General features: G+C 49.0%; 11 protein-coding genes across 11 annotated transcripts; 6 read left to right on the top strand and 5 right to left on the bottom strand.

Moving 5' to 3' along the window:
• Positions 1-253: 253 nt before the first annotated feature.
• Positions 254-6,529, top strand: YALI1_E34425g (uncharacterized protein; the record flags this gene model as incomplete). The annotated part of the gene is made up of 3 exons (XM_068283149.1): positions 254-953; positions 1,054-6,445; positions 6,505-6,529. The coding sequence occupies 3 exons, from the start codon at positions 254-256 to the stop codon at positions 6,527-6,529; spliced, it is 6,117 nt and encodes a 2,038-aa protein (XP_068139250.1).
• Positions 6,530-6,594: 65 nt separating this feature from the next.
• YALI1_E34408g (uncharacterized protein) lies at positions 6,595-8,178 on the bottom strand (the record flags this gene model as incomplete). The annotated part of the gene is made up of 1 exon (XM_504538.1): positions 6,595-8,178. The coding sequence occupies one exon, from the start codon at positions 8,176-8,178 to the stop codon at positions 6,595-6,597; it is 1,584 nt and encodes a 527-aa protein (XP_504538.1).
• Positions 8,179-9,214: 1,036 nt separating this feature from the next.
• Positions 9,215-10,714, top strand: YALI1_E34397g (uncharacterized protein; the record flags this gene model as incomplete). Its single annotated transcript, XM_504537.1, has 1 exon — positions 9,215-10,714. The coding sequence occupies one exon, from the start codon at positions 9,215-9,217 to the stop codon at positions 10,712-10,714; it is 1,500 nt and encodes a 499-aa protein (XP_504537.1).
• A 786-nt stretch (positions 10,715-11,500) lies between these two features.
• Positions 11,501-12,250, bottom strand: YALI1_E34367g (uncharacterized protein; the record flags this gene model as incomplete). The annotated part of the gene is made up of 1 exon (XM_504536.3): positions 11,501-12,250. The coding sequence occupies one exon, from the start codon at positions 12,248-12,250 to the stop codon at positions 11,501-11,503; it is 750 nt and encodes a 249-aa protein (XP_504536.3).
• A 2,272-nt stretch (positions 12,251-14,522) lies between these two features.
• Positions 14,523-15,089, top strand: YALI1_E34344g (60S ribosomal protein uL6; the record flags this gene model as incomplete). Its single annotated transcript, XM_504535.3, has 1 exon — positions 14,523-15,089. One exon carries the CDS (start codon positions 14,523-14,525, stop codon positions 15,087-15,089), a length of 567 nt encoding a protein of 188 aa, XP_504535.1.
• Positions 15,090-15,734: 645 nt separating this feature from the next.
• On the bottom strand, positions 15,735-16,736 carry YALI1_E34322g (uncharacterized protein; the record flags this gene model as incomplete). The annotated part of the gene is made up of 1 exon (XM_504534.3): positions 15,735-16,736. One exon carries the CDS (start codon positions 16,734-16,736, stop codon positions 15,735-15,737), a length of 1,002 nt encoding a protein of 333 aa, XP_504534.3.
• Positions 16,737-17,069: 333 nt separating this feature from the next.
• Positions 17,070-17,864, top strand: YALI1_E34319g (uncharacterized protein; the record flags this gene model as incomplete). Its single annotated transcript, XM_504533.1, has 1 exon — positions 17,070-17,864. One exon carries the CDS (start codon positions 17,070-17,072, stop codon positions 17,862-17,864), a length of 795 nt encoding a protein of 264 aa, XP_504533.1.
• A 34-nt stretch (positions 17,865-17,898) lies between these two features.
• YALI1_E34290g (uncharacterized protein) lies at positions 17,899-19,989 on the bottom strand (the record flags this gene model as incomplete). The annotated part of the gene is made up of 1 exon (XM_504532.3): positions 17,899-19,989. One exon carries the CDS (start codon positions 19,987-19,989, stop codon positions 17,899-17,901), a length of 2,091 nt encoding a protein of 696 aa, XP_504532.3.
• Positions 19,990-20,130: 141 nt separating this feature from the next.
• Positions 20,131-20,928, top strand: YALI1_E34288g (uncharacterized protein; the record flags this gene model as incomplete). The annotated part of the gene is made up of 1 exon (XM_504531.1): positions 20,131-20,928. The coding sequence occupies one exon, from the start codon at positions 20,131-20,133 to the stop codon at positions 20,926-20,928; it is 798 nt and encodes a 265-aa protein (XP_504531.1).
• Positions 20,929-22,016: 1,088 nt separating this feature from the next.
• Positions 22,017-23,306, top strand: YALI1_E34269g (uncharacterized protein; the record flags this gene model as incomplete). The annotated part of the gene is made up of 1 exon (XM_504530.3): positions 22,017-23,306. The coding sequence occupies one exon, from the start codon at positions 22,017-22,019 to the stop codon at positions 23,304-23,306; it is 1,290 nt and encodes a 429-aa protein (XP_504530.1).
• Positions 23,307-23,462: 156 nt separating this feature from the next.
• Positions 23,463-25,148, bottom strand: YALI1_E34238g (uncharacterized protein; the record flags this gene model as incomplete). The annotated part of the gene is made up of 1 exon (XM_504529.1): positions 23,463-25,148. One exon carries the CDS (start codon positions 25,146-25,148, stop codon positions 23,463-23,465), a length of 1,686 nt encoding a protein of 561 aa, XP_504529.1.
• Between the last annotated feature and the right edge of the window lie 534 nt (positions 25,149-25,682).

Genomic DNA, 25,682 nt, shown 5'->3' with positions numbered 1-25,682 from the left:
AGCCAGTACAAGGACAGTACGGGTATAATTATGGGGGTACAGTACAGTAGTTGAGCTCCTTCAATTAGGTTACTTTAATATCATTTACAGTACTTACTGTAACCTCCAACAACTAATACTTGACAACCGAATTAAGTTACTATGGCAACGCATATCAATATTGCGGGCGCATGAGAGGTGCGGAAGCGATTCATCAACCACGACAATCCCGCCAAATCAGCCCAGTGCCAGCTCCCGCGACACGGACACAGCCATGTCAACGTTCATATCGTTTCCGGCTGAAACGCCCGAAAACGACGACCCAAAGCTGCTCAGCAACATCTACTCCAAGTTCAGGAGCATCACGTCGGCAGCATCTTCAGCGGTATCAGGAGTACTCCCCAAGGAGCGCAGTGGCCATTCTCGCACCTCGTCCCAAGCCCCTTCTCGAGCCCACTCTTGCACTCCCTCGATAGCGCCTTCTTTCAGAGCAAGCGACGAACATGTGCGTTTCAGAGACGACTCGGACAATAACAGCATCTTGCCAGATTCCCTGTCGCTCCTAGACACGTCCTCAGTAAGCGAAATGGCGCCTGTAGTGGGCAGAGAGGGACTTAGACTCAACATCAAACAGCCTTCTCCTAGTGTCAGCAGTGTCAACATTCTGTGGGATGGCAATATGGCTACTCCTCCGCCACCAGCCCCATTGGTTCCCCAAGTCAATAAAAGCAAGGTGACCCGATCAGTATCGACAAATACACTCAGGTCTTCTCGCTCCTCTATGAAATACCACCTTCCAGGATACATTGATAGAGATGGAAGCAGTGATAGTGAAAGCATAGTCAGTACGGCTGACTCTCTGCCAGAGGCGCCAGAGAGAACATCTTTACTGCGTGCGGGAGGACTTGAGAAACAGTTTTGGATGAAGGATGAAAACGCTACCGAGTGTTTCAGTTGTGGAAAGGCTTTTAGCAGTGAGTATCATAAGGAGGGGTTCTTGAATCGGTGAGCCTTATTAAAAAAAAAATTAAAAAAAACTCAAGATAAATCGGTAAAAATTATGTACTAACCCAGCCTGGAGAAGAAAACATCATTGCCGAATTTGTGGACAGATCTTCTGCTCAGCATGTACCACGCTGCTGGATGGAAAGAAATTCAAATACCCAGGCAAGATGAGATCGTGCTACAATTGTATGGATATTGCAGACCGTTACGAGGCGACAGAATCGGACTCAGACTCAGAACGAGAGATTGCAGAAAGCATCTACGATAACTCTGTAGATGTGGAAGCGATTGAAGCAAATCAATTGCATCCTGTGCGCTACAAGCCGTTGCCCACCCCTACAATGGCCATTCCCACTACTCGTCTGGGTGAAGGAGGAGCATTGGAGATCATGGAGGGTGGCTCCAGACCATCGAGCAGTCGGTATTCCAACATTCGCCGAAGCCGAACGAAATCTCTGCCCTGGAACTCGGTTGCTACTAATGGAGGAAACTACATTCAGGATTCTATGGAAGGCATTAATGACGTTAACGATAGTGATCATGCTGCTGAGAGTGAATCTGAAGACGAACACGCATTGTCGCTTCTTGCAGCTCTTCAAATGGATCGTACAGCGGCATCTGTGGATCCGAATGCCAGCCAGACTTCCATGCAAACCACAATGAGACGCCCTCGAAGTGGTACAAACCGAAGCATGGAACCTGTCAACATCTCGAGAGAGCCATCGACGTCAGTTCCTCGTATCCAACGTATCAAGAAGCGATCTAGATCGTTTGTGTCTAACAAACGTCTATCTGGACGTCCCTTGAGTCGTGCTGGAAGTCTGCACCCTGAAGAAGTGGCCCCTCCCTCTCCCGTCAAGGTTAACAGCGCTGTTGCGGTGAAGGGTCCCCAGTACCCCACCATGCAGCTCAACACGGCGAGTATTCATCACACTTACAAGTTCTGCAGGCAACTTCTTGAAGACACCGGAGTGCCTAATGTGGAGGAATGGACTGAGGCTCTCATCAAGCCAGTGTTTCAATGCTGCGAGAACACTGAGCTGGATGTGAGAGCAGAGGATTCTATCGATATCCGAAACTACATCAAAATCAAACGAGTCATTGGAGGCTCTCCTAAGGACACTTTCTACCTGCAGGGTCTGGTGTTCACGTCGAACATTGCCATCAAAGGCATGCCTTCAGAGGTTTCCACCCCCAGAGTGCTTGTTATCACCTTCCCTATTGAATATGCTCGACCTGACGGGGTTCATGTGATCTCTATTAACCCTGTGGTTGCACAGGAGAAGGAGTTTTTGAAGAAACTGGTCAAGCGGATAATTGCACTACGACCCAGTGTCATCGTGTCTAACTCCCCAGTGGCTGGTTTCGCCCTCCATCTTCTCAGCAAGTCGGGTATTGCTGTGGTTCACAATGTCAAGGACACTGCTATTCAACGAGTGTCTCGGTATACAGGTGCAGACGTGTGTTTCTCCAAGGACCAGCTAGCACACCCTCGCCTGGGTCATTGTGAGCTCTTCTCAGCTCGTCAATATGTCTCCGAGGGTGTTCGAAAGAGTTACATCATATTCTCAGGCTGTCCTCGAGAACTCGGTTGCACTATTGTTCTCCGAGGTCCCGACGAAGAAGCTCTCAAGCTGGTGGTTGAGTTCATGGTATACGTTGTATTCAACCTAAAGCTCGAGACCTCCCTTCTACGTGATCAACTAGCGATGATCCCCAACAAGCTGCCATTGACAAAAGACATTGAGGTTCAGGAACCACCAGAGGAGCCTGAGGATCACCAGTCTGGTTACTTCAACGACATTGTTCGTCTCCAGCAGTCTAAGATTTTATCTTCATCTCCTTTAGTCCAGTTTGAGCTTCCCTACTTGCTGACATCGGCTCGTGATTTGGAAGATCGCTTGGTGGAGATGGATTGCAAGATTGAGCTGCAGAAGAAGTCTGAGGGACTGGACGACGAGCAGTTTCTCCAGCTGGTCAACAATGAGATGGAGAATCGATTTAGGGGTGTTAATCTGGACCTGTCCAATCTTCCTCGAGCTGGAATCCAACGGATAGTCAAGACTATGGCTGATCAGGGCTACCAACGACTCTACGATCAGTGGTCTCTTGCCAAGTATAGATGGGAGCTTATGTTTTCCAACAATCCTTACATGTTCTCCCCCAGTGTGCACCAGAACCTCGTTGTGTTGTACTCAATGGTCAATATCAAGACAGCCACACCTTGCCTTGGTCCCCAAAACCTCAATATGGACTACTATTCCGAAAGTGATATTACCCTGGGTCACTTCATTGAAAATGTCATCTTGAGTGCTCGAAACCTGTGCAGTGAGGGATGTGGACGTCCTCTCTCAGACCATTTCCAGAGCTATGTTCACGGTCATGGACGGCTCAATGTTGTCATCGAGCCATTTCCTTGCCGACTGCCTGGTCTAGAGAACCAGATTCTCATGTGGTCTTACTGCAAGATTTGTAAGCGTGCCATGCCTGCTTTCATGCCCATGTCAGAAAACACGTGGAAGTACTCGTTTGGCAAGTATCTGGAGCTGACCTTCTGGGGCAAGAAGGTGTCTCTGCGAGCTTCCGCTTGTCCTCATAACCTCTACAGAGACCACATTCACTTCTTTGGATTGCAGAACATGGCTGTTCGGTTTGAGTACTCGGAGATTGATCTTCTTGAGATTGTTGTTCCTCGAGCCAAGACGGAGTGGGATGTCACCTTTGATATCCGACACCGGCTCAATCGGTACGCCAAGATTCGAGACTCTATCAACAAGTTCTGTGAGTCTGTTATGCGACGTCTTCTGCGAGTCAAGGTTGAAGGTCTGACACCTGAGCGGTTCGAAGAGTTCAAGACCCGCGCTTCTGAGCTCAAGGAGCGGTGTGAAACTGAACGAGAGGAAGCTCTGCAGTACCTCGACGAAATTACGCGATCGTCTTCTCCTCGAGACTACCTTAGACTAAACGCTGCAGTCAAGTATGTTCAGCAGCTTGTGGTTGAGTGGGAGAACGAGTTCACCGAATTCGAACAGGCCTTCTTCCCCTCCGAAAAGGATATCACTCGTATCACCGCTCAACAGTTGAGACGTATCTTCCTTGATGAGAAAGATGAAAAAGAAGACAAGGAGGAAGAAGGTAAGGGTAAGGAGGAGGACAAGGAGTTCAATGAGAAAGACACAAAGCTGGACAATAAGGATGGAGCTAAGAATGATGATAAGGTCGCCTCCAAGAAGACTATTAAGTCGGACTCTAAACATGATGAGTATAAGGGCGATGAGTCTGTAGACAAGTCCGAACTGTCAAAGTCAGGTCATGTCACGCCGAAGCCCCTTGAAATCGAGGGATCCGATACACTCTCCGTTGTCCCTTTCAATGACGATGAGGAAAGGCCTTCCAGGCCGTCCACAAATGCTAGTTCGCCTGTAAAGACTCTATCTCCTATTGTTACTTCCCCTGTCGTGTCCCCGAAGACGTCCACGCCTACATCCCCCATCACTTCTCCTCATGTTTCTTCTCTCACCTCTCCCACAATTTCCCAGCTGTCTAAACCTGAGGATCCTCAGAGCGACGCTTTCCGAGAACGAATGACAGGTATTCCTCGTCGATCAGCTGCCATGAATTCTCCTATTTCCGGTGACAAGGTCAAGGAGAAGTCTCACCTGTCGCGTTCTGTGTCTCCCACGAAGCGGTCTTCTATTCCCATTCTGCAACAGCTTGCTGACCGTGGAATGGGCCCACCTCAGGCAATGTCTGTGTCGCCCGAGAAGACGATTCGAAATAACCCCAGCGCATTCAGACAACGGTATGTTAACTCCAGTACGGAGCTTGAACGACAACTTCAGCTGGGTCGAGAGCTGGGTTCCAACCGAGTGTCTTCTTTGGCCAAGCACTTTGACCAGCTGTCGAGAGAGTTCGAAAAGGAAAGAGCTAAGGAGCGAAAGCTTCTCGCTGCTAGTCGATTCCGTGCTTTACCTGTTCATTCTTCCAAGCCCATTGTTGATGTTTACAAGTCTGTTCAGGATGCTGTTGAAGAGGAGGAGTCTGCAAGTTCCGAAGACGAAAAAAACAAGGCTGCCAAGGTTGGAGGAGGTTCGGCACCTGGTACACGAAAGTCCAGCACCTCTCGAAGGGCCACCACTGCCAAACCTTCCGCTTTGTTGACTGCTCCTGATCCTGAGCCTTCATCTCCTGAAGCTCACATTTCAGCCTCTGTCCAGAAGGATGGAGTCACCAAGGAGGTTGTGGAGGTTGAGGGTGGCCCAGTCACCCAACACACTCTCACTTCTGCTGTCAATGATGCTCTTTCCGGAGATCTTCACCAAACAGCTGAACGTCAGTCCCTCATGAAGACTCTCGCGTCTTTCTGGGCTGATCGATCGGCTACTGGTTGGGATGCTCTTGAGTACCCGCTTGCAGCTACAGAGCACATTTTCGCAGACTCTGATGTCATTGTTCGGGAAGACGAGCCATCCTCGCTCATTGCCTTTTGCTTGTCTCTTCCAGATTACAAAGAGAAGATTCGAGTGTCCAACGAAACCGAAAACTCAGGCGCCGTCCCTCCTGAAGAGATCCAGGTGCAGGTCGAGGAAGAGTCTCCCCTTGAGAAACTCATGCTCAAGAAGACTTCGTCTCATCTGCGATACCAATTCCAGGAAGGTTCTGCCAAACTGTCTTGTAAGGTATTCTATGCCGAACAGTTTGACGCCTTCAGACGACACTGCAAGGTGGATGAGTACTACGTCCAGTCTCTTTCTCGGTGTGTCAAGTGGGACAGTAGAGGTGGTAAGTCCGGCTCAGCCTTCCTCAAGACTCTAGATGACCGTCTCGTTGTCAAGCAATTGAGTCCTGCTGAGCTGGACGCATTTTTGTCCTTTGCCCCATCCTACTTTGATTACATGGCCCGTGCCTTCTTCCACGATCTACCTACGGTCATTGCAAAACTGCTTGGCTTCTACCAGATCTTGATCCGAAACACCATCACTGGGGTGACTGTCAAGATGGATGTGTTGGTGATGGAGAACCTATTTTACCAGCGCAAAAACCTGCGAATCTTCGATCTTAAGGGCAGTATGAGAAACCGACACGTTCAGCAGACTGGTAAGGATGACGAGGTGCTTCTGGATGAAAACATGGTGGAGTATATTTACGAGTCGCCGTTGTTTGTGCGTGAGCACGCCAAGAAGCTGCTTCGAACCTCGCTGTACAACGACACGCTGTTTTTGGCGAAGATGAACGTTATGGACTACTCTCTGGTGATTGGTATCGATAGCGAAGAGAAGGTGCTTGTTGTTGGTATCATTGATATCATTCGAACGTTTACCTGGGACAAGAAGCTCGAATCTTGGGTCAAGGAACGAGGTCTGGTTGGAGGAGGTGCCAAGGAGCCCACGGTGGTGACGCCACGACAGTACAAAAATCGGTTTAGAGAAGCCATGGAGAGATATATTCTCATGGTTCCAGAGTGAGTATTACAACTACAACGAACAACCCTCCCCCGCCAAATGCGTCATACTAACACAGTTGCTATTGCCAGCCTGATCAATGATCTCGTTTATTTATATGTTAATGATATACAGTATTATGTATTATGTACAATTATTTACAGGTGTTCTACTTTCGAGTGACATCAATGTCCTCGGTGTGAACCTCATAAGAGTCAGAAATGCCGACAGCAGAGGGAATAGTCTCCACAGGGTCAGATCCAAGGTAGAATGGTTGAACAAGCTTGCCGACTCGGACAATCAAGAAGTCACCCATGTCCTTGTGTTTTTCAAGAATAGGTCCGATCTCAACCTTCTGAGCACCCTCAAGACCCACAGAAACACCCTTGTTGGAGATAAGCTTCTTCGCTGCACTCTTGGACATGTTGAAGTGTGTAGATACCAGAGTGGTGTAGTCTGTAGACTTGTCAAGAGGCTTGAGCAGTCCCTCCTCGGCAAGAACTTGTTTCAAAGACTCGGAGTTAGTAAGAGCAGCGGGCTTTGGTTGTTGGTTGAGCTCCAGAGACGACTTAGCAAACATGATTCGGGTGATGACCTGGCATCGCCCAACAACAGTATCTCCGTGGATAAGGGCTGTGAATTTGTCGGCTAGTACTCGCTGGGCATATCGCAGAGACTCGTTCTCCGCATGCTGTCTCATGATGGTAGCAATGTCTTCCAGCGACACGAAAGTAAACATTTTAAGATACTGCTCCACATCCTCATCCGCAGTCTTGAGCAGGTACTGGTACAACTCAAAAGGACGGGTCATCTCGGGGTTGAGCCAGATGGTGGCATTGTTTTCCGACTTCCCCAGCTTCTTTCCGCTCTTGGACAGCATGAGCTGAGTAGTGATTCCGTAGGGAGTTTCCTTAAGGTTGTTGACGGCAGCAGCTCGCTTAGTCAGATCAACCCCAGCAGTGATGTTTCCCCACTGGTCTCCTCCACCGAGTTGAAGAGAGCACCCCTGGGTCTCGAACAGGTGCCAGAAATCAAAGGCTTGCAGAATCTGGTAGGAGAACTCGTTATAGCCAATGCCGGTGGCCGAGTTGAGTCTGTCTTTGACGGAGTCTCTGGCCATCATTTGATTGACACGGATGAGTCGTCCATAGGAGGCCAGAAACTCGAGGAAGCCGACATTCTTCCACCAGTCGTGGTTATTGACAATTGCGTATTGCAGCTTGATCTGGTCGCCGTAATAGACGCCTTCCTTCTTTGCAGCGGCAACAGCATGCAAAAAGGTTCGCTCAAGGGAGGTGGCCAGGGCGTCGAGGTTATATTGCAGAGTATCCTTCACAACCGTCTTTCGCTCCTCAGTCTTTCCAGTGGGATCTCCCACAGCTCCGGTAGCTCCTCCGACCAGAGCAAAGGCGTAGTGGCCTCGGAGGAAGAGATGCAGCATGATCATGACGGGCACCATGTGCCCCAGGTGCATGGAGGGGCCCGAGGGGTCAATGCCAAGGTAGAAGGATGTGAATTTCTGCTGTAGTTGCTGCTCAAGCGAGTCCTCGGTCACATTGGCAACCAAGTTCCGGTCTTTGAGGTACTGTAGCAACGAGGGAGCAGAGTCTGAGGACGAGAATCCAGCTTCATCGCGGGCGGATTTTTGGAGATTGGCGGGTTTTGGTTCGTTACGGAACACGTTAGCAGTGCCGGTCGACGAGATCCGACCGGCCTTGGACGTGAAGTTTCTCACCAGTCGCAGACGGAGCATTTTGTGGAGGTGATTTGGTCTGGAGAATTTCAATGCATGGAGAGCTAAAAATTGGCGGTGGTCATAGAGCAGTGTGTAGGTTACGAGCTGAAAGTGAGTGAGAGGTGGAACAGAAAAGAACAGCTTACAAGTACAAGTAGCTGGGGCACTCGGTTACAGTAGTTAGATTTGTTCGCCCTTGTGGGCATGTGTACTGCACAGTGATAAAGACTTTCTCTGGAGAGTTTGTGTGAGTGTCACCGTCTCTCAAGTTATTGTACTTGTATAGGCATCCTTTTTAGTGGACCCAACTTCAGTACAAGTACTTGTACTTTAAGCGACAAACAGTGTCAGTAACTGAGCGTTTTAAATAGATGATGTAGAATAAGAACTCGTGTTGTCCTACTTGTACTTGTACTCGTACTTATGATTTGTTCTGGGTGCTTCAAATTGTACCATCCTTGTTGCTCCGTCTAATCTACTTCATTACTCAGCCCTGACATACACAACCGCGTAGACCCCATACTGGCGTTAATAATGCTGTCCAGTTCTATGATTTGCTTTTTCGGGTCTTATTGGCACTGATAGTCGCCAGCTAAAGCAACCATGTGGCATGCCTCAACGGCTCACGGTGCATAGAAACAGTGCGTCCACCGTTTTATTTTGTGGGCGAGGAAGCCTGTTTAGGAAGCAGCCGGCTCTACTCGTAGGAACCATACATTAGCACTGGTCCCAATCGAGATGAGGCATTATCTAGCATAGCATCCAAAAACACTACTACCTGTTTTAAACCCAGTCTAGAATGCCTGGTGTGGTTCTAAGTGCTTTTATATGCACTCGTCTGCTTCGCAGTCCCAAGTTTACCATCTCTCAATTGGTGGTTGCCTTCTAATCCAAGTAGCTGTCTTGTTTACAACGGGGAAACCCTTACAGTCCCGTCAAGCTTATCTAGACCTACTCGTATACGCCTGTCTATGCACAACTACTTACCCTACCGAGCAACGTTAATACGAAAACACCACCACTAGTACGCGCCACCACCCAGAACACCGCAACCATGTCCAAGAAAGAGGACGGCACGGACCTCGACGCGCCCCACACTCCGCCCGCCGACAAACAGAGCTTCCTGCCCACCCCTCTTCCTAGCGGTCAGCCCTTTGAGCCCGAACATGAGCCCACAGTCACAGATGCAGACTCCACCCAAGATACCCAACCGGACGACTCTACCGAGCACAAGGAGCAGCCTGAAGACAATGCCGATGTGTCGACGCCTCTAGCACGACCCATTTCAAGACCCCAGACTCCCACCGAGGCCGACCCAGAGAAGGAGGCGCTCATTCGACACTGGAAGCCCCTCAGTGAGGAGGAAATCGCGCAGGGAGGAGAACCGGTGGCAGAGTCACTGCGAGCAGCCAACGAGACTATTGAGGCTCTCACAGCTCTTCTGGCAAAGACCAAGATCCAGAAGTCGCACTTCCAGCTACAGAACAAGCTACTGACCATTGAGACCCATGAAGCGGCCCAACGATACGAGGTGGAGAACAACATCGCCAAGAGAGAGGTGGATAGACTGCGACTGGCAGATCAGGACGGCGAGTCACCCCGTCAGCTGCTGGGAGAGTATAACAAGTCCAGCACCAAGGTGTTGGAGAGTTACAAGCGAAAGTTGCGACGGGCAAAGTTGAGGCTGGAGGATGCAGTGTTTGACATTGAGTGGCGGGACCGCGAGATTCAACGACTGCGAGCTCGACTGGAGCCTGTTACGCCTCAGGCACAGCAGCATCCCCACCAGCACCCCGCACACCTGTCGCAGCAGCCGCAACCCCTGCTGCAGCACCCTCATCAGCAACAACAGCAACCTCCACACATGCAGAGCCCCCACCACCCATCGTCTCTGCAGTCATCGCCTGTTCTGCCGTATTTCCCGCAACATCAGCCCCAACCTCAGCAGCAACAGCAGCAGCAGCAACATCACCCCATGTCACCTGTGGGTATGGTGCACAAGGGTATGGGACACCGACGAACACAGTCAGCTTATGAGAACCGCCAGCTGGACTCGCGGCCTCCCCCGCTGTCCATTGGTACCTCTCAGCCGCCTCGACAACACATTCAGCCACCTCAGTCGCAGCAACAACAGGGCCAGAACCACAGAATGGATGCCCTTGGACTGCTGGCTTCCCAGGCACTGCATGAACACAATCGAAGGTCGCCAACCGAGCTTATGAGCCCAGTGGCGTTTCGAGGATCGAGACAATTACAGCCTCCACCAGCACACATAATGTCTAGTTCTCCTGTGGCCATTCCTTCGTCGCCTCTTCGAGAAACCAAGGCCACAGAGCTGCCTCCCTCGTCACCAGAGAAACGACGACGAGGCTCTTCTGCATCCACCATTTCTGCTCCTTCAGATGACGAGAACTTTGACTCGCAGCTCAACACTACTCCTGGCACTCCGTCACCAGTGCGGTCCAAGATCAGTCCCAAGAAGAAGCTTGCTCAGGAGCGAGAGCTTGGGGCCAGTGGAGTCAACCGAGTCCTGGACTTTTCTCCCGCAGCATAAGATGATAACGCCTCTAACATTAATCGGTGGTATGAGCAGACTGTACAAATACGGTGTGCCAGTACCCCTCACAATCAAGTGGGCGTGCGTGTGTATAGTGCGCCCACATTCTAACGTATGCCAGATTTATATATTTATTTATAGTGGCTTTTATTTAAATTCTTATTACATGGGATGATTTATGACAGAGAATACACTGTATCACTGTATGTTTTATCATGGATTTAGGTGTTGACTTGTTGAAGTGGTTTGTTATGATGATGTGGGACTTCGTCATGAGATGATATGAAACTATGTTTATGGATGATGTAGGACAGTGTGAGTTAGAACCAAGACTAAAGTGAGCCCTGAATAGAGAATGTGTTATTGACACGGTTATTGATATGCTTGAAGTATTGCTACAAGTAGCACCACGTGCGAGACTTTTCTTCTTTTTGTACAGAGCATGTGCCAGTATATGGTGTGCTTCGTTTTCTTGAGTCTGTAGAAACAGATCTCAGTTTGTACACAGTCCTCCAAGAGTGCCACGATAAGGAATACAGACGTTCAGATAATATGAGTATGAGGGTGGATTCAAAGAGGTTGATGTTGCCATCGTTATCAAACTGTTGTAGTATTGCCTAACGTGTGTGAACAGTATTTGCTTATGGTAGCTCTCGTGTATTACTGTACTGGCACGCATGTCTAACACGCATCACTCTATTTCACCTTTAAACGTCCATCGACATCCATGGACACCTCTACGCTTCAATTCTCGTTTTTTTCACTTGATACGTTAATGCTAGACTAAATCAAAGTAGCCGGGGTGGGGGTGGCCTTCTTTTGTAAGCTGGCCAGCTTGTCGTAGTCGCCAGCAATGATTCGCTCGACGATCAGGGCGTCTCGCTCGTTCTCGGGAGCATCGTTAATCTCGGGATGCTTGTCCAGAACTCGCTGGTCGAGCTCCTTCTTGGCCCAGAAGGTGATGTCCTCTCGAGACTTGTACACCATGACGATGAGCAGCAGAATCAGCGAGGGTGCGTACAGAAAGTACATCTGATTGACCCAGTCCTCCTTCTCGGCGCCCTCTCGCTTGATCTCCCACGTCACCTTGCCTGTCTGCTTGTCCTTGACGGGGATCTTGTCGAGGATTCGTCGACCGTTGTAGTAGTAATCCTTGAGCAGTGCTGTGTTGTCTCGGTACAGTCGGGCGTGCTTGTTGCCCAGCAGCAGAATATCGAGAATGCCAACTCGGTCCGTCTTGTACAGAGCGGCAATCTCAGCCAGCTCAGCCAGCTCGGCCTCCTTGGCAGGTCGAGGCTCTCCCTCGGCAGTCACAAAGGCCTTGCCGGGGGGAGGAAGCTGCGAAAGCCGCTGTTTGAGAGCCAGCTCCTTCTCCTCGTTGTATGCTCGGAGGGCAAACTGGCGCACTCCTGGGTATGCCCGTGGGCCAGCCCGCAATCCGGCTCGCTTGCAAACACTAGCAATCATTGTAGGTGTGGTGTTCGTGGTGCTGTGCTGTGCTGTGATGAAATTCCGGTAGTGCAACTTTAGCATTTGGGTGATTGGGGGGAATGTGATTGGCTGGGAGGACGTCACGTGAAGAGGTTATGGGAATCCCAACTTGAGAGTGTTGGGGATAATTAATGGGAGAAAAGAAGATGGATACATAGTATTTAACGGCTCAATTTCATTTCTACGTATTGGAATTTATAACAAATGAGTTGGAATACAGATTTATTCATTCCTCTTTTCCATCCAACCAGGCCAATAAGGTTCATTCCTCTGAGCCAGTAGTGTTCGGGTTTACGGTACGAGTAGGGATAAAAATCTGAAGGCGTTCGAATTAGTCGTAGAATCGACACCAACAGCTCCAGATTCAAGTCTCATCACCTTTCGAAGCTTCAATCGCTTCATCTTTCTTGTTTTCGAGCCACCATTTTATGTCTTGTGACGATGTTGACTTGTGCGTCATGTTTCGATATGCGCAGTTTTGACCTGCCATATTCTCGCGATCTGCTTGTGCTCGTTCCAGCCGAGTCCCTCATCGGGCTGTAGGAGGACTCCTGCAGCTTCCCCACTCCCGCTTCCAGCTCATAAACTCCCCTTCTTGGCTGTATAAAAGCATACAGATCATTGGCTAATCACTGGAGTTAAATCTACAAGTACCAGCTGTACCTATTGTATACTGTGGTATAGCTACCTTATCGTGTTGAGGTGTGAGGGAGTACTACAAGTAGCAAATACTGTATTTGAGTGCTGAGCTTTCAAATACATGTTGTATGAGTGAAAGTACAGTACAAGTAGAGAGGTATACAAGGATTGGTTAGCTTCAGTCTGAGCAAATAAGCCCTTGATTCAAGTCGTCCTTGTGTCAACATATTCACAATTCCGTTGACAAGTACATACAATATGCATACTTCTACAACAGATTCAAGACACGCAGCCCAAGCTTCATACGGCGGTGTTTATCCATCCTACATACTGCGGTTGTTGTAGCTACAGATGTACAGTATGTACCGTAGCGACATCTGGCCAAGACTCATAATATTTGTGCTGAGTAACTGAAAAGATGCTTGTACATGGTCATAGGAAGCTCCACCAACATATCGAACCTCATTCGAACCTCATACAAAACAAAAGACGGGGTTCCGAAGCTACTTGTATGAATTCCTTCTATAGCCGAGAAGTCGTTTAAACAACTAAGAATACTATGTGTATGATATTCCTATTCTGTCTCTCCTTTCAACTCATAGTTCCCATATATAACACGTCAAGACCCCCACTCGCCCTCCGTTGGTGTCCATACATTTAATTGGCTCAGAATTAGTCTACTGCATCTCATTAGCCAGTCTCACATCTAAACCAAGCTTTTTGCCAGGCATAGATTTATTACGACAGCTTCTGGGGGTAATATGGGCCAGAGGAAATGGAAGTTGTGTTTTGGAGCTGTTCAACCTATTCATATCTCACAAGAGACAGTAACTGTGTATTAGTATGGGTTCTAGTGCCAAATGAAAGCAAGCGACATCTCCTGATTAATGATCTCAACTAATTCTTCCACTTTATTGACAAGAATAGTTGGTTTGTTAAATATATATATATATATATATATATATATAATAACCTAATACATAACTCTATAGAATATGAGAAGACTACAGATAATAATTACTTGTATTACTTGTACAAGTAATTACCAGATGTCTCACTGTATCTTGTACGTAACCTCCGTTCGTCATTCCCAACAAACGGCCGCTAAGTTCTTCCACAATTACACTGCACAGCTGCTTAGAGTGAAGCCTTTGACCCTAAACGCTGTAAAATGCACTCTAAGGTCAACGGTTCAAACTTGTACACCCTTGTTGCACTCGTAGCGATCGCCCAGGACACGTTAGAAATGCACCTCAATTCCTTTAACCTCCCCTCTATACACCTCTTTACCACCCTGCCATTCTTCCACTCTTTCAACTATCACACGTGACTTCTGTGACAGGACGTGCGTATAAGGTTAGTCATGTGACTTTGGTGTCTTTGGAAATACATCAAAACTCCATATTAATGGCCCAAATACAGCCAAATAAAAAGGCAGTTGTAATAACCAAGTTCAGTCATATATATTTCGGCGGTTTATATAAGTATTATTCCACTCCTTCACCTATAATGCTTCCATCCACTTTCTAATTAAACTTTCTCCCGGATCTAGGGTTAACCCTAGTGTGACTGTGGACCTTATTTGTTATCCCAACACTCAATGGTAGCTTTTTCACCAAGTGATAAAAGTTCTTTGGAATAACTCAGCTTCTCCAGCACTCTCCACGCCAACACAATGAAGTTCATCCAGTCCGACGTTCTGCTCGATATCCCCGAGGGTGTCACCGTTGACATCAAGGCCCGACGAATCACCGTCACCGGCCCCCGAGGTACCCTCAAGAAGAACCTGTCTCACATCAACGTTGCCTTCGAGAAGGTCTCCGATGACCAGATCAAGATCACCATCTTCGATGGTGACCGAAAGCACGTCGCTGCTCTGCGAACCGTCAAGACCCTCATCAACAACATGATCACCGGTGTCACCCGAGGTTACAAGTACAAGATGCGATACGTCTACGCCCATTTCCCCATCAACGTCAACCTCATTAAGGACGGTTCCGTCGTTGAGATCCGAAACTTCCTCGGTGAGAAGCGAGTCCGAGAAGTCCCCATCCACGAGGGCTGCAGCGCTGAGATCTCTACCAACCAGAAGGATGAGATCTGCATCATCGGTAACTCCATCGAGAACGTCTCTCAGACCTGTGCTGACATCCAGCAGACCTGCCGAGTCCGAAACAAGGATATCCGAAAGTTCCTTGATGGTATCTACGTTTCCGAGAAGACCAACGTCATTGAGGAGTAAGTTTTCTGAAAACTTCACTCAGCTTTACAACCACACAAAAATATTCTTTATTTAACGATGTATCATAGATACTCTCGTCAAGAAAAGAATACTGGGCAGTTATTAGTCTAATGAATTTGCCGTCTTTCTTTCTCTTGCGAAGTACCGTAGGCATCTGTAGGGAGAAACCAATTCTGGCTGTAGTCCGTCAGAAATGGTAGTGTCTTGATACATGGAGGTCTTGACACTGACCACTGAAAACTGACTGAAGTTTTACTTCGACACCCAACTAACGCCGAAGTTCACGCGATCACCCTTGTTCAAGTACATCATCTACGATACCTTTTAAAATACCTTTCATAGTAAATTAATTTGTTTGACATGAGTTTTAGAGGTGTATTTTTGTGTAGAAGGCATTGTTTAGGCTCCTTGCATGTTCGACGATAGCGTTCACTTCCCTTTTCATCGTTGTGTGAAGTTCTACTTTTTGTCTGATTGCAAGTTTGATTGCAAGTTTGATCGCAAGTACTTGTAGAATATTATCCTGATACTTCCATGTGCAAGTACAAGTATAGTATGTACCGTACACTGTACAGGTTCATACGTAAGATACAGTAATGTTCATTCATGTTAGCTCTATTGTATGTTAGTCTACAAGTAGTTGGATCACCTCTTTCTATTGGCTTTTCCATTCTCTCCATTCCCTCCGTTCTCATTGTCGCCGTTCTCCTTCTTCTCTTCCTCCCTCCCATTCTCCTCCCCCTTAGTCTCTTCAGTATGCTCATAATGCTTTCCATTCTCCACATCATCATCGTCGCTTCTCTCCCCCTTGTAAGCGACCTCACAATGAAAGAACTCCTCGGGAGTGAAGAACTGAATTCCCACGTTTTCAGCAAACGCCTTGTCAGAAGCAGCGAAGTCGCCAGGCCGCCCTGCTGCATCACCCACGTAAAACGAGTCCTTCGTATTCACCTTCATGTGCATCTTCTCCAGGTCAGCGGTCATCCGCCTCCACAGTCCGTTGCCTGGCTTTCGGAACGCATTGGGATCCTTATCCTGTTCTGACTTCGTAGCCACCTTGGGGGCTCCTCTCTTCTGTTCCAGCTTACTAGCAGCATACACAAGAACAGGAATATCGATAAAGTCTGTTACTGAGTCGATCCGTTCCACAAAATGCGCATATCGCTTATTGCCCTCTTTAGGAACCAATGAGCCCTGGTTTGTAATGATCACGACAATGTATGGCTTGTGGGGAACCGGAAACGAGCCCTTGCGGTCCTCGGTCTTGTGCATTGCTTGTAGAGACTCTACCACACGGTCGCTGAACCACTTCCAGTCGGATCCGTTTCTGGGCCAAGGCATTCCGCTTTTTGTGAGCGTGATGGTGGAGTCAAGATCAAAGGCTGCCACAGGTACAGAGAGGGGCTCTGATCCGTCCTGTTTGAGACGCTTGGCCATGGAGTGTAGTTCTCCGCAGTCATGGGGAACATAGATGCCTCGTAGGCATCCGTTTGTGACCAGTTTCCAGTGTAGGCCTGGAGCAAGATCGAGGTACGAAGCCACTGTCGTCTGCTTTTTGCGCGGTGCGAAAAAGTCCGAAACTGGGCCAGATCGTTTCATTGTGGTGGTGATGTGTGGGATTAAAACTATTAATTGACTGATATGCATGTCAATCGGAGCCGTTAGAGTTTGGTAGTGAGCCTGAGCTGAGTCCAGAACCAATACCACACTTCTATAGCTAGTAAACAATGCAGAAACGATGTAGTATGTACTATAAAATCGTTTGTGGTAGATTTGTCACTGTTATGTTCTGCTATGTTCGTTATTTTTCTTACTTGTGTCTTTTCTTTGTAATCTCACCCTGTCAGTACAAGGTACTATGTAGTACATACGTACATGCTGTAGGCTTTATTGATCCCATTAATGCATAAACGCGTCCCACCTACACACGCCTAGCATCAAAGAAATCTGGCAGAAGCCCCTCCGCCCAATACCACTATCATGACGGAAGATGAGATCGCGGTGGACTACCTGAGCGAGATCCTGTTGCTCATGGCACTGTTCAATTGCAAGAAGGACGAAAGTCTGAGCGACAAAAAGGCCAAGAAGGTTGTCGATAACATGAAGCCCACACTGGATTGTGTGGAAATGTGCATGTCTTTCATTGAGCTTCCTAAAACCGCCGGGGAAGCCATGTCTCACGCTTACATGCAGCGACTGTTTGCGGTGCGACTTCTTATGGCCGTATTCGCAGCCTCGGATCTCGGTATTCCACCTCCTAACTCATCTGCCGTAACTGAGGTCGAACGAGAGAAAATGACAATGCCTGAGATCAAACATCCCAGTCTGGAAAGGAATATGCCTAATACCATCTACGAGAGTCTGAAAAACACCACTCTTCTGCTTCTGACGTCGTTTCTGAGACGAGAACGACTGGATAATCACAGACAAGCTGTAGGTCTGGCTGCCTTCATACTCCACTTTCTGACTCTTCAGGCGTACCACTCTGTGGACGACCCCAGTTCCCTGCAATCTGTCAGACACATATTCAGCTTTTTGTCCTACAACCTACCTGAAGCTGCTATGAATACTGTCAAGAAACAACTACAGCTTCTACAAACCGCTCACATTGTTGAAGAGGCTGATCTCTCAGAGTACCTGGCGACTACGACACCAATCTTCTACCAATCTGTGAGATCATTTGCCACCCTCTCGTGCAACTCGTTGCCCAAATCATTCTTACAAAGCAATCTCGGCCCAGTCATGAGCCGTTTTGCAGACAGGAATATTCAGTGAGTGGTATAGAAACATGCATCAATATATTTATTATCTATTTAATCAGTTCAATTTTAGCAACCCGACCGACTCCTTGTCCACAGTTTCGAACAACCACCAGATCGTCCTCAGGGATGGTGATAACACTACCTATGCCGAAACCACATCCTTCCTGAAGATTGACATCGCCAGTAGTCACAAAGCCAATCAGATGCTCTCTAGAAGGACAAATTGGGTAGTCATCGACATTCTCAGGGTCCAGCTTTCGGGCATCGAGCCACTGCTGCTTCTTATCCTCAGGAATTCTATAGATGCGAGCTCGATCGTAGGGAGTTCCTCTGTGCAGATACTTAACGCTGACTCGCTTGAGATTGTTGGCGACTCCAACGTCGGTCTCTTGCTCGTTTGTCTTGAGCAGCGACCAGTCGCACACAAAGGCGTTTCCAAGCTCAGCATAATACGATACTCGCTTGGCAGGCGGGGTTCGATTGTATTTCTGCTCGAGCCCCATTCCTCTGAATACCTCGGCAGCCTGACCGGCCTCGGTCTGGGGGTAATCGTTGGGGAAAAAAGGCTTGCCAGTTTCATAGGCAATCTGATGCAATTGCTGATACCCAATAAATGACACACAGGGGATGTGATTAAGAGCAAACCACACAGGGAGAACCCAGAACCAGGGCAGAAGGATCGAGAGGTGTGCACCATTCCGAATAATGGTGATAGGTATCTCCGCCTTTGTCTTTCCGTCTTCTTGTCCTCTCAGCTTGTTAGTTCTGTGCTGGTTGATGCCCTTGAGAGACATCTGTTTGGCATAACTCTCTTGTCGCGCCTCCCCTGAGAACACGGTGAAGTTTCCGTTAGTTTTGTTTTCCTCGACTAAAGCTCCTGGCCAGGCTATTAGAGTCTCCATGATGCTCTGCTCGTTGCTGGTTCGAGGTAGCTTGAGCTTGGCAGGATGCAGACGAGGGTCATGCACCCTCAGATTCATAACGGCATTTTCAGGAAGGCTGTCAAGTGTGGCCAGGTAAGAGAGTGATCTGAACATCTTGGCACTAGAACTTCGCTCATCGGAAGGGCACAATACTGTGTTGAGCACCTGCAAAGCTTTGGGGCCGCCAATGCCGATCGATCCAATAGCGTATCTCAGATCAGTATAATGGAACTTGTGAGAGGCGTTTTCCAGCCGCTCCTTGTTCAGCAGAGGTAGAACCATGGAGGTCATGCAAGGGTGAACTCTGAGGATCACAGAAGACTCAGACTCCCAGAGTACCTGGGCAGGGCCTAGGGATACCTCCTCGGGCTTGATTTCTCCAGAAAAGCAGTATTCGCCTGAAACATAGCGTTTTCTAAGCACCTTTTTGCCGAACCAGCCGGCCATGAGCTGTTTTAGGTACTCAGTGGTAGCTTCGATTCTGAACGTAGCGGTGTATGAAGAGTCCCATACTGTAGCTCCTTCGTGCTTTATTCCTCTGTGTGTCTTTCTGTAGCACTTTTGCGATGGCTTTTCTGGGATTGAGAAGCCCCATCGGTTCTCAAAATGTGCTCTCTTCGCATGCCACACGTGAGTGGGTAGCCAGGTCTTATCCTTTTGTCTATGTTCGAATCGCAGCTTTCCCACTGGAGGGGTAGCTGTCTGATCCTTTCCAGTGACATCCTTAGGTTGCAACAAGGCCATCGGAGTAGCATTCTTTTGTCTGTCTCCAACCACGTGTTTTCTCTGGTCCAGGATCGCCAGCAGCCGTTTATGCCCTCTCAGCTTTCCAATCTTGTTCTTTCCTGTGGCAGCTCTGGTATGACAACTGGGGTCATCATTAGCCATTTCCTGACGAGCTCGGGCTCTGAGTCTTTTTGGGATCCGCTTGACATCATGTGAGGCGGCTCTTCGTCTCAGGGATCGAGGTAGAGACTGGAAAGATCGTTGAGAGGCTGCTGTTCTCGACGATTGCATGGCGGTCGCGAGTTTCTCGATTTCTCGCTGTCTAGCATTGACGAAAGCCGGAACGTTAATTCGGCCGTCCTTCAAAGCATCGTCGGTATTTTGGACGATAATTCGCCGAGCATTGAAGAGCTTCGACTTCTTTTTTGGCGGCATCTTATGATGTTTGAGAGCGACGTGAAAATTCACAAGTATTCTCCCACACTGCATGTGTCATGTCGGGACAAACTGTATTACAGGGACACTTGTTTGTTTAGCCTTCTAAGTACGAGTACAAGGACTGTATAAGTACAACTGCACTTGTATTACCGAGACTATACCAACTCAACTAACTACGTGACACAACACAACATGGAACGCAGAGGACGATCCGGAAAGCACGAAGAGGTAGATATTACACAACTCGCCTCTGTGGGGGCGACATCAGGGTCCTCCATGTCTAAACCCCCGAGCATAGCCAAGAAGACAGCCGAGACCGTCGAATACATTGACCCCGAAGATCTGGAGCAAATCATGGGCCAAATGGGGTTTGTGAAGGAGGGAGACGATAGATGGGAGCTGGTGGAACAGGTGGATGAGGATGAAGAGTGGGACGAAGATGAGCAGTATGAGGAGGAATGCAGGGTGGCTCTGGAGAAACGAAACCAGCAGCAACAAAGACAACAGCAGCACGCAGAACCAAAAGTCGACTTTCAGAACAGCAGGGAGTTTATGGAGGGTTCTGTGGGCTTTCTGACGCTACTGCTAGTTCTGTCAATGGTCGGGTTTCTTACGATTACGTTCGTTTTTGTGGAGAAGGAGTGGAAAGAGGGAGACTGGATACTGCTACCGATCTTGCCACTGGAGGCAGTTGGTGTGGTTTATGGCTGGTACAGGGGTGCCCGCGTTCAGACGGGACTTGTCCAGGTGTTGGGATTTGCATACAAGTTGAGACATCCTCTGCTGGCCGTGTTGATGACTGTCTTTCTTCTCACCAACCAGGCTTGTCTCGCGGGCATTGTGCTGATTAAGCGTAAGATCAGAGCTCAGTTTGGACCTGGATCTGGAGATAAGCAGAACCCTAAGAGTAGAGAGGTCGATAAGAGCAAGGAGGAGGGGAGTGGGCCTGCTGAGGACTCCGATGAGGTCCCCCAGCTCGTGAGCAGTTGATGCATGACAGGAGTGAGTGTATAAATATTTTCTATGTCCTGTGGAGAGACGGTTTGTATAGTATTGATGTTTTTCGGACTTGAGTTACTTGTACGAGTACATACAGTACATACATTGTTGCGCGTGAAAAAGGGAGAACGTGGCAGGCACAGTGGGTCGTGTGGCCGTCCTTGTGTATTCAGCCATTTTGATGTGACTTCATGTACATCTCGTGCTCCCTTTGTGGTCTATGTGGGATCCCTGAGGTATGATCGCACAGCATGTATCGTACTTGCATTCCCGTAATTATCACGTATGGATCGGAACTTGTGGCTGACTTACAGTAAGTGAGACAAGCTCGGAGTTACATACTTGTAGTGTGTATGTATGGTTGTTTGGTATGGTCATCGACCTAGTTGTATCTCGGGTGTGGACGCTGTTTCGTCGTGTGTGCGCCTCTTGACTCTTTGTCATGGTCGTTCGATCTCATTCATATGTGCGCGTGGCGGAACCGAACCACGATGGTTTGGCTGCGACATTCTGTTGTTTGGGGAGTCTGGGCAGGAACCTTAATCCACACGTGGTGAGGTCGATTTCAGCACAACCACGAGCAATTCCTAAATACAGCAGGTCAGAGGGACATAGGGTCCCTATTGAGCGTGTATAACTCAACTTCTGGCACCAAGAGGTGAATGATGTGAAAGATGCGTGCTTGGCATTGGCCCAATTAACTGCACAAGTACGGCCCATCCGCCGGGAGATCCGACTAAATTCCGCAAGATATCCACACCTGAATCCCACTCTCACGAAGCTTCCTTTTCTACAATGCCGTTCCGTACCCAAGTAGAACCTGGTACTGGCCCAGGTTGTACCTGGCTCCGTCCCAGGTTGTACCTGGGTTGCGTTCACGGAGCTTAAGTCACAAAAACACGGTGGTTTTGTCAATTGGGTTTGGCGAGCCGACAGGTTGGGGACGCAACCCTAGCCCACATGCAAAGTTTTCAAAGAGTCACTTTTATATATAATTAGGGGAGACGACGTTCCGACTCGAGTTAAGTGGCTAAGCTAAGCGCTTCACAGTTTCAACAAACACATACACTCTTACCAAAATGGCTGATGTTGTTCTAGGCTCCCAGTGGGGCGACGAAGGAAAGGGAAAGCTCGTGGATATTCTCTGCGACCAGATCGACGTTTGTGCTCGATGCCAGGGTGGAAACAACGCTGGACACACCATTGTGGTTGGTGATGTCAAGTACGACTTCCACATGCTGCCCTCCGGCCTTGTCAACCCCAACTGCCAGAACCTGCTTGGTTCCGGAGTCGTGATCCACGTCCCCTCTTTCTTCGACGAGCTCAAGGCCATTGAGGACAAGGGTCTTAACTGCCGAGACAGACTTTTCGTGTCTTCTCGATGCCACTTGGTCTTTGACTTCCACCAGCTCACTGACGGTCTCAAGGAGCAGGAGCTGTCTACCACCAAGAAGGCCATTGGCACCACCGGCAAGGGTATTGGTCCTACTTACTCCACCAAGGCCTCTCGATCCGGTATCCGAGTCCACCACCTGGTCTCTCAGGAGCCTGGTGCTTGGGAGGAGTTCGAGTCTCGACTCCGACGACTTGTCGGCACTCGACAGAAGCGATACGGTGACTTTGACTACGACGTCGAGGAGGAGATCAAGCGATACAAGAAGCTCGCTGACGATCTGCGACCCTTCGTCATCGACGCCGTCCCCTTCATGCACAAGGCCATCAAGGCCAACAAGCGAATCCTCATCGAGGGAGCCAACGCTCTGATGCTGGATCTCGACTTTGGTACCTATCCTTACGTCACCTCCTCCAACACCGGAATCGGAGGTGTTTGCACTGGTCTGGGTATCCCCCCCACCGCCATTCGAAACATCTACGGTGTTGTCAAGGCCTACACCACCCGAGTTGGCGCTGGTCCCTTCCCCACCGAGCAGCTCAACAATGTCGGAGAGCACCTGCAGGAGGTTGGTGCCGAGTTTGGTGTCACCACCGGCCGACGACGACGATGTGGATGGCTCGATCTGGTCGTGCTCCAGTACTCCACCTGGATCAACGGCTACACCAGCCTGAATATCACCAAGCTGGATGTTCTGGACCAGCTGGAGGAGCTCAAGGTTGCCGTTGGCTACAAGCACAACGGTAAGGTGCTGGAGTCCTTCCCCGAGGACCTGCACGTGCTGGAACAGGTCGAGTGCATCTACGAGACTCTGCCCGGCTGGAAGTCTGACACTACCAAGATCACCGAATACGCCGAGCTGCCCGAGAACGCCAAGAAGTACATCGCCTTCATTGAGAAGTTCCTGGACTGCCCTGTGCAGTGGGTTGGTGTTGGCCCCGGCCGATCTCATATGCTTTCCAAGTCTGTCAACTAAGACGGCTGGAAGACGGAAGGCGCTACATAGAAGTAGCATCAATAGATCTATATGATAAAGTAAAACAGAGTGGTGTATACGAATATCGAAAAAAATAGAGGATTGTTATATATAGGAATTGAGCGCAAGTGAAACCACGAAGAGGGAATTATTTATTTACTCGTTCTTCACCTTCTCAAATAGACAATATTCATGATGCTTCAGGCTGGTCTTGGTTAGGCCATGAAGACTCTTTGGCAGCCACAAGAGCTTTCCAGGACCGCTGGACTCGAAGTCCAAAAACTTGCGACAGTTGATCTTCTTCCACTCGGGGGAGGTAAAATACGAAATCTCGCCCTCCTCACTGTTGGCAGGAATATCGATGTCAACCACGAAGTCGCACTGAGAAGGCTCTACGTACAGCTCGGGAGCTTCCAGATTGAGGTTGTTCATGTGCAGAGGGATACTGGAGGTTCCTGGAAGGTTCCACCACATGTTAGGGTAATCTGACTCCTCAAAGCTTGTGGGTAGAAGTCCCTTGAAGCCCGACTTGACAAATCGCAGTCGCTGGTGAGGAGCCAGAAAGTACGAGGACGGGAATCTGTACCATTCTCGACCTAGACAGAAGGTGGTTCCCTCACCCTCGTAGAGCTGGGGGGTCTTGAGCACGTGAATAGCCGCAGAGTAGTTCTGGGCGAGCGACACGGATCTTAGCACGGAGATGGAGGCGATGCCCGACAGAGCCAGAGCGATTGTGAGGGCCTTGAGACCCTTGAGGCCAACTGCATGGACAACAGCAGAGATCCATTCCAGCGAAATGGCAGCAGAAAGAGCAATTAGCTGGTAAACCACGTAGAAGAACCGCTCCTCCTTGTGGGGCTGCATGTAGAAGATCGCAGACCACAGCAGGAGAGGCGAGGTAGTCAGTGCGAGTCTAGCAGGATGGACCCTGAGGGATGTGGAGGAGGCAGGAAGCAGGTAAAACAAAACAGGCGTCGCAAAAGCAAGAATAGAAAGTGGGTAAGCAATGTTGAAGTTGAGCAGCAGGTTGTGCAGGTAGTACTTCCAGTCCTCCACTCCAAAGATCTCGGGACCTTGTCCTTCTCCTCCAAATACGTTGTAGAGCACAATGTTTAGTGTGCCAAGCTGAAGGGAACGGTATGAAACTGAGTCAATGGCCAGAGTAATACCTGCGATAGTGCCGATAGCCATGAGGGCCTTCAGCAGGCCAGCAAAAGCATTGGGGTGGGTGATGTTAAGCAGGTAGTAAAGGCCAAAAGGAGCACCCACAGCAAGAGCGAAAGGCCATCCGAGAATACCAGCAACAGCAATGAGCACAAAGCCACGACAGTAGCTGCTCACAAAGCCTGTGGGACTGATGTTGAGGAACTGCGACATGGCCAGAGTGACGCAATTCATGGCAAAGGTCGAAGGCAGGAATGCCACACTTGCATGGAACATTCCTGTGCTGGAGGCCGAAATAACAGCGTATCCGACCGCAATTGAGCTGGACAGATTCTTCTTGGCCGATCTGTACAGCGCAAAGTCGCAGAGCACACATACAGTGGCAAACACCGTTCTCAGGCCGTAGAAGATGAAGTACTTGGGCTGGAGACCCGTGGCACTCAGAATGAGTTCTGACAGCTTAATTGCCACTCCATGGGCCCACAGGTATGCCCAAGACCGAATGGCGTACTCGGGAGAGTACTCCCATGTCTGTGCTCCGAATCCATGCGTCAGAAAGTGCAGAGGCTCCCAGTAGTTAAACACCTCATCGCAGTCGGGAATGATGCTGTATTTCGCCGACACCAGTCGCGCAATGATGAACAGGCACAGTATCGCAAAGTCGCCGGTGGATATCATTGGATCAGCGTCAAGATCATGTGTTGTCTTGTTCAAGTTGGTTTCACCCTAAATACTCCCTGGGATGCATGATGCATAACATAAGCGATGTGCTCAATATGAAATCGGGTGTAGGCTGTGGGAGTAGAAGGGGTTTGAATGATCAGAGAAAGCAGAAAATAAATGGCGGAGCAGAGAGACACTAGCAACACGTGTTATATTCTTCGGATACTTGCCCGTCTTAACGTTAAACCCGGTATACTGGATGACAGTCCGTGTCCGAGCTCATCAACTAAATTGCCAAGATCCGGTCACAGTAGGCATTCATACTGTATTACAAGACGAAAACTACTGTACCAAGGCAGACCCTATCGATGGTATGGGATGATAATTCGAGACACAGGAGAAACAGACAGCACCTCAGCACTTCAACATAGAATATTCCCGATACATGTACTCAGCGTGGCAAGTACCTTGCCGTTAGCTGCGACTTGTAGTTGAGCGCTTGACAACTGAACAATACAGTGATCACAGACACAACAGCAACAGTACAGA

The sequence above is a fragment of the Yarrowia lipolytica genome, chromosome 1E (genome assembly GCF_001761485.1).
Source record: "Yarrowia lipolytica chromosome 1E, complete sequence".
NCBI classification, from domain to species: domain Eukaryota; kingdom Fungi; phylum Ascomycota; class Dipodascomycetes; order Dipodascales; genus Yarrowia; species Yarrowia lipolytica.
Note: the sequence above shows the minus strand (reverse complement) of the source record. Positions and strands in the feature narration are given on the sequence as shown.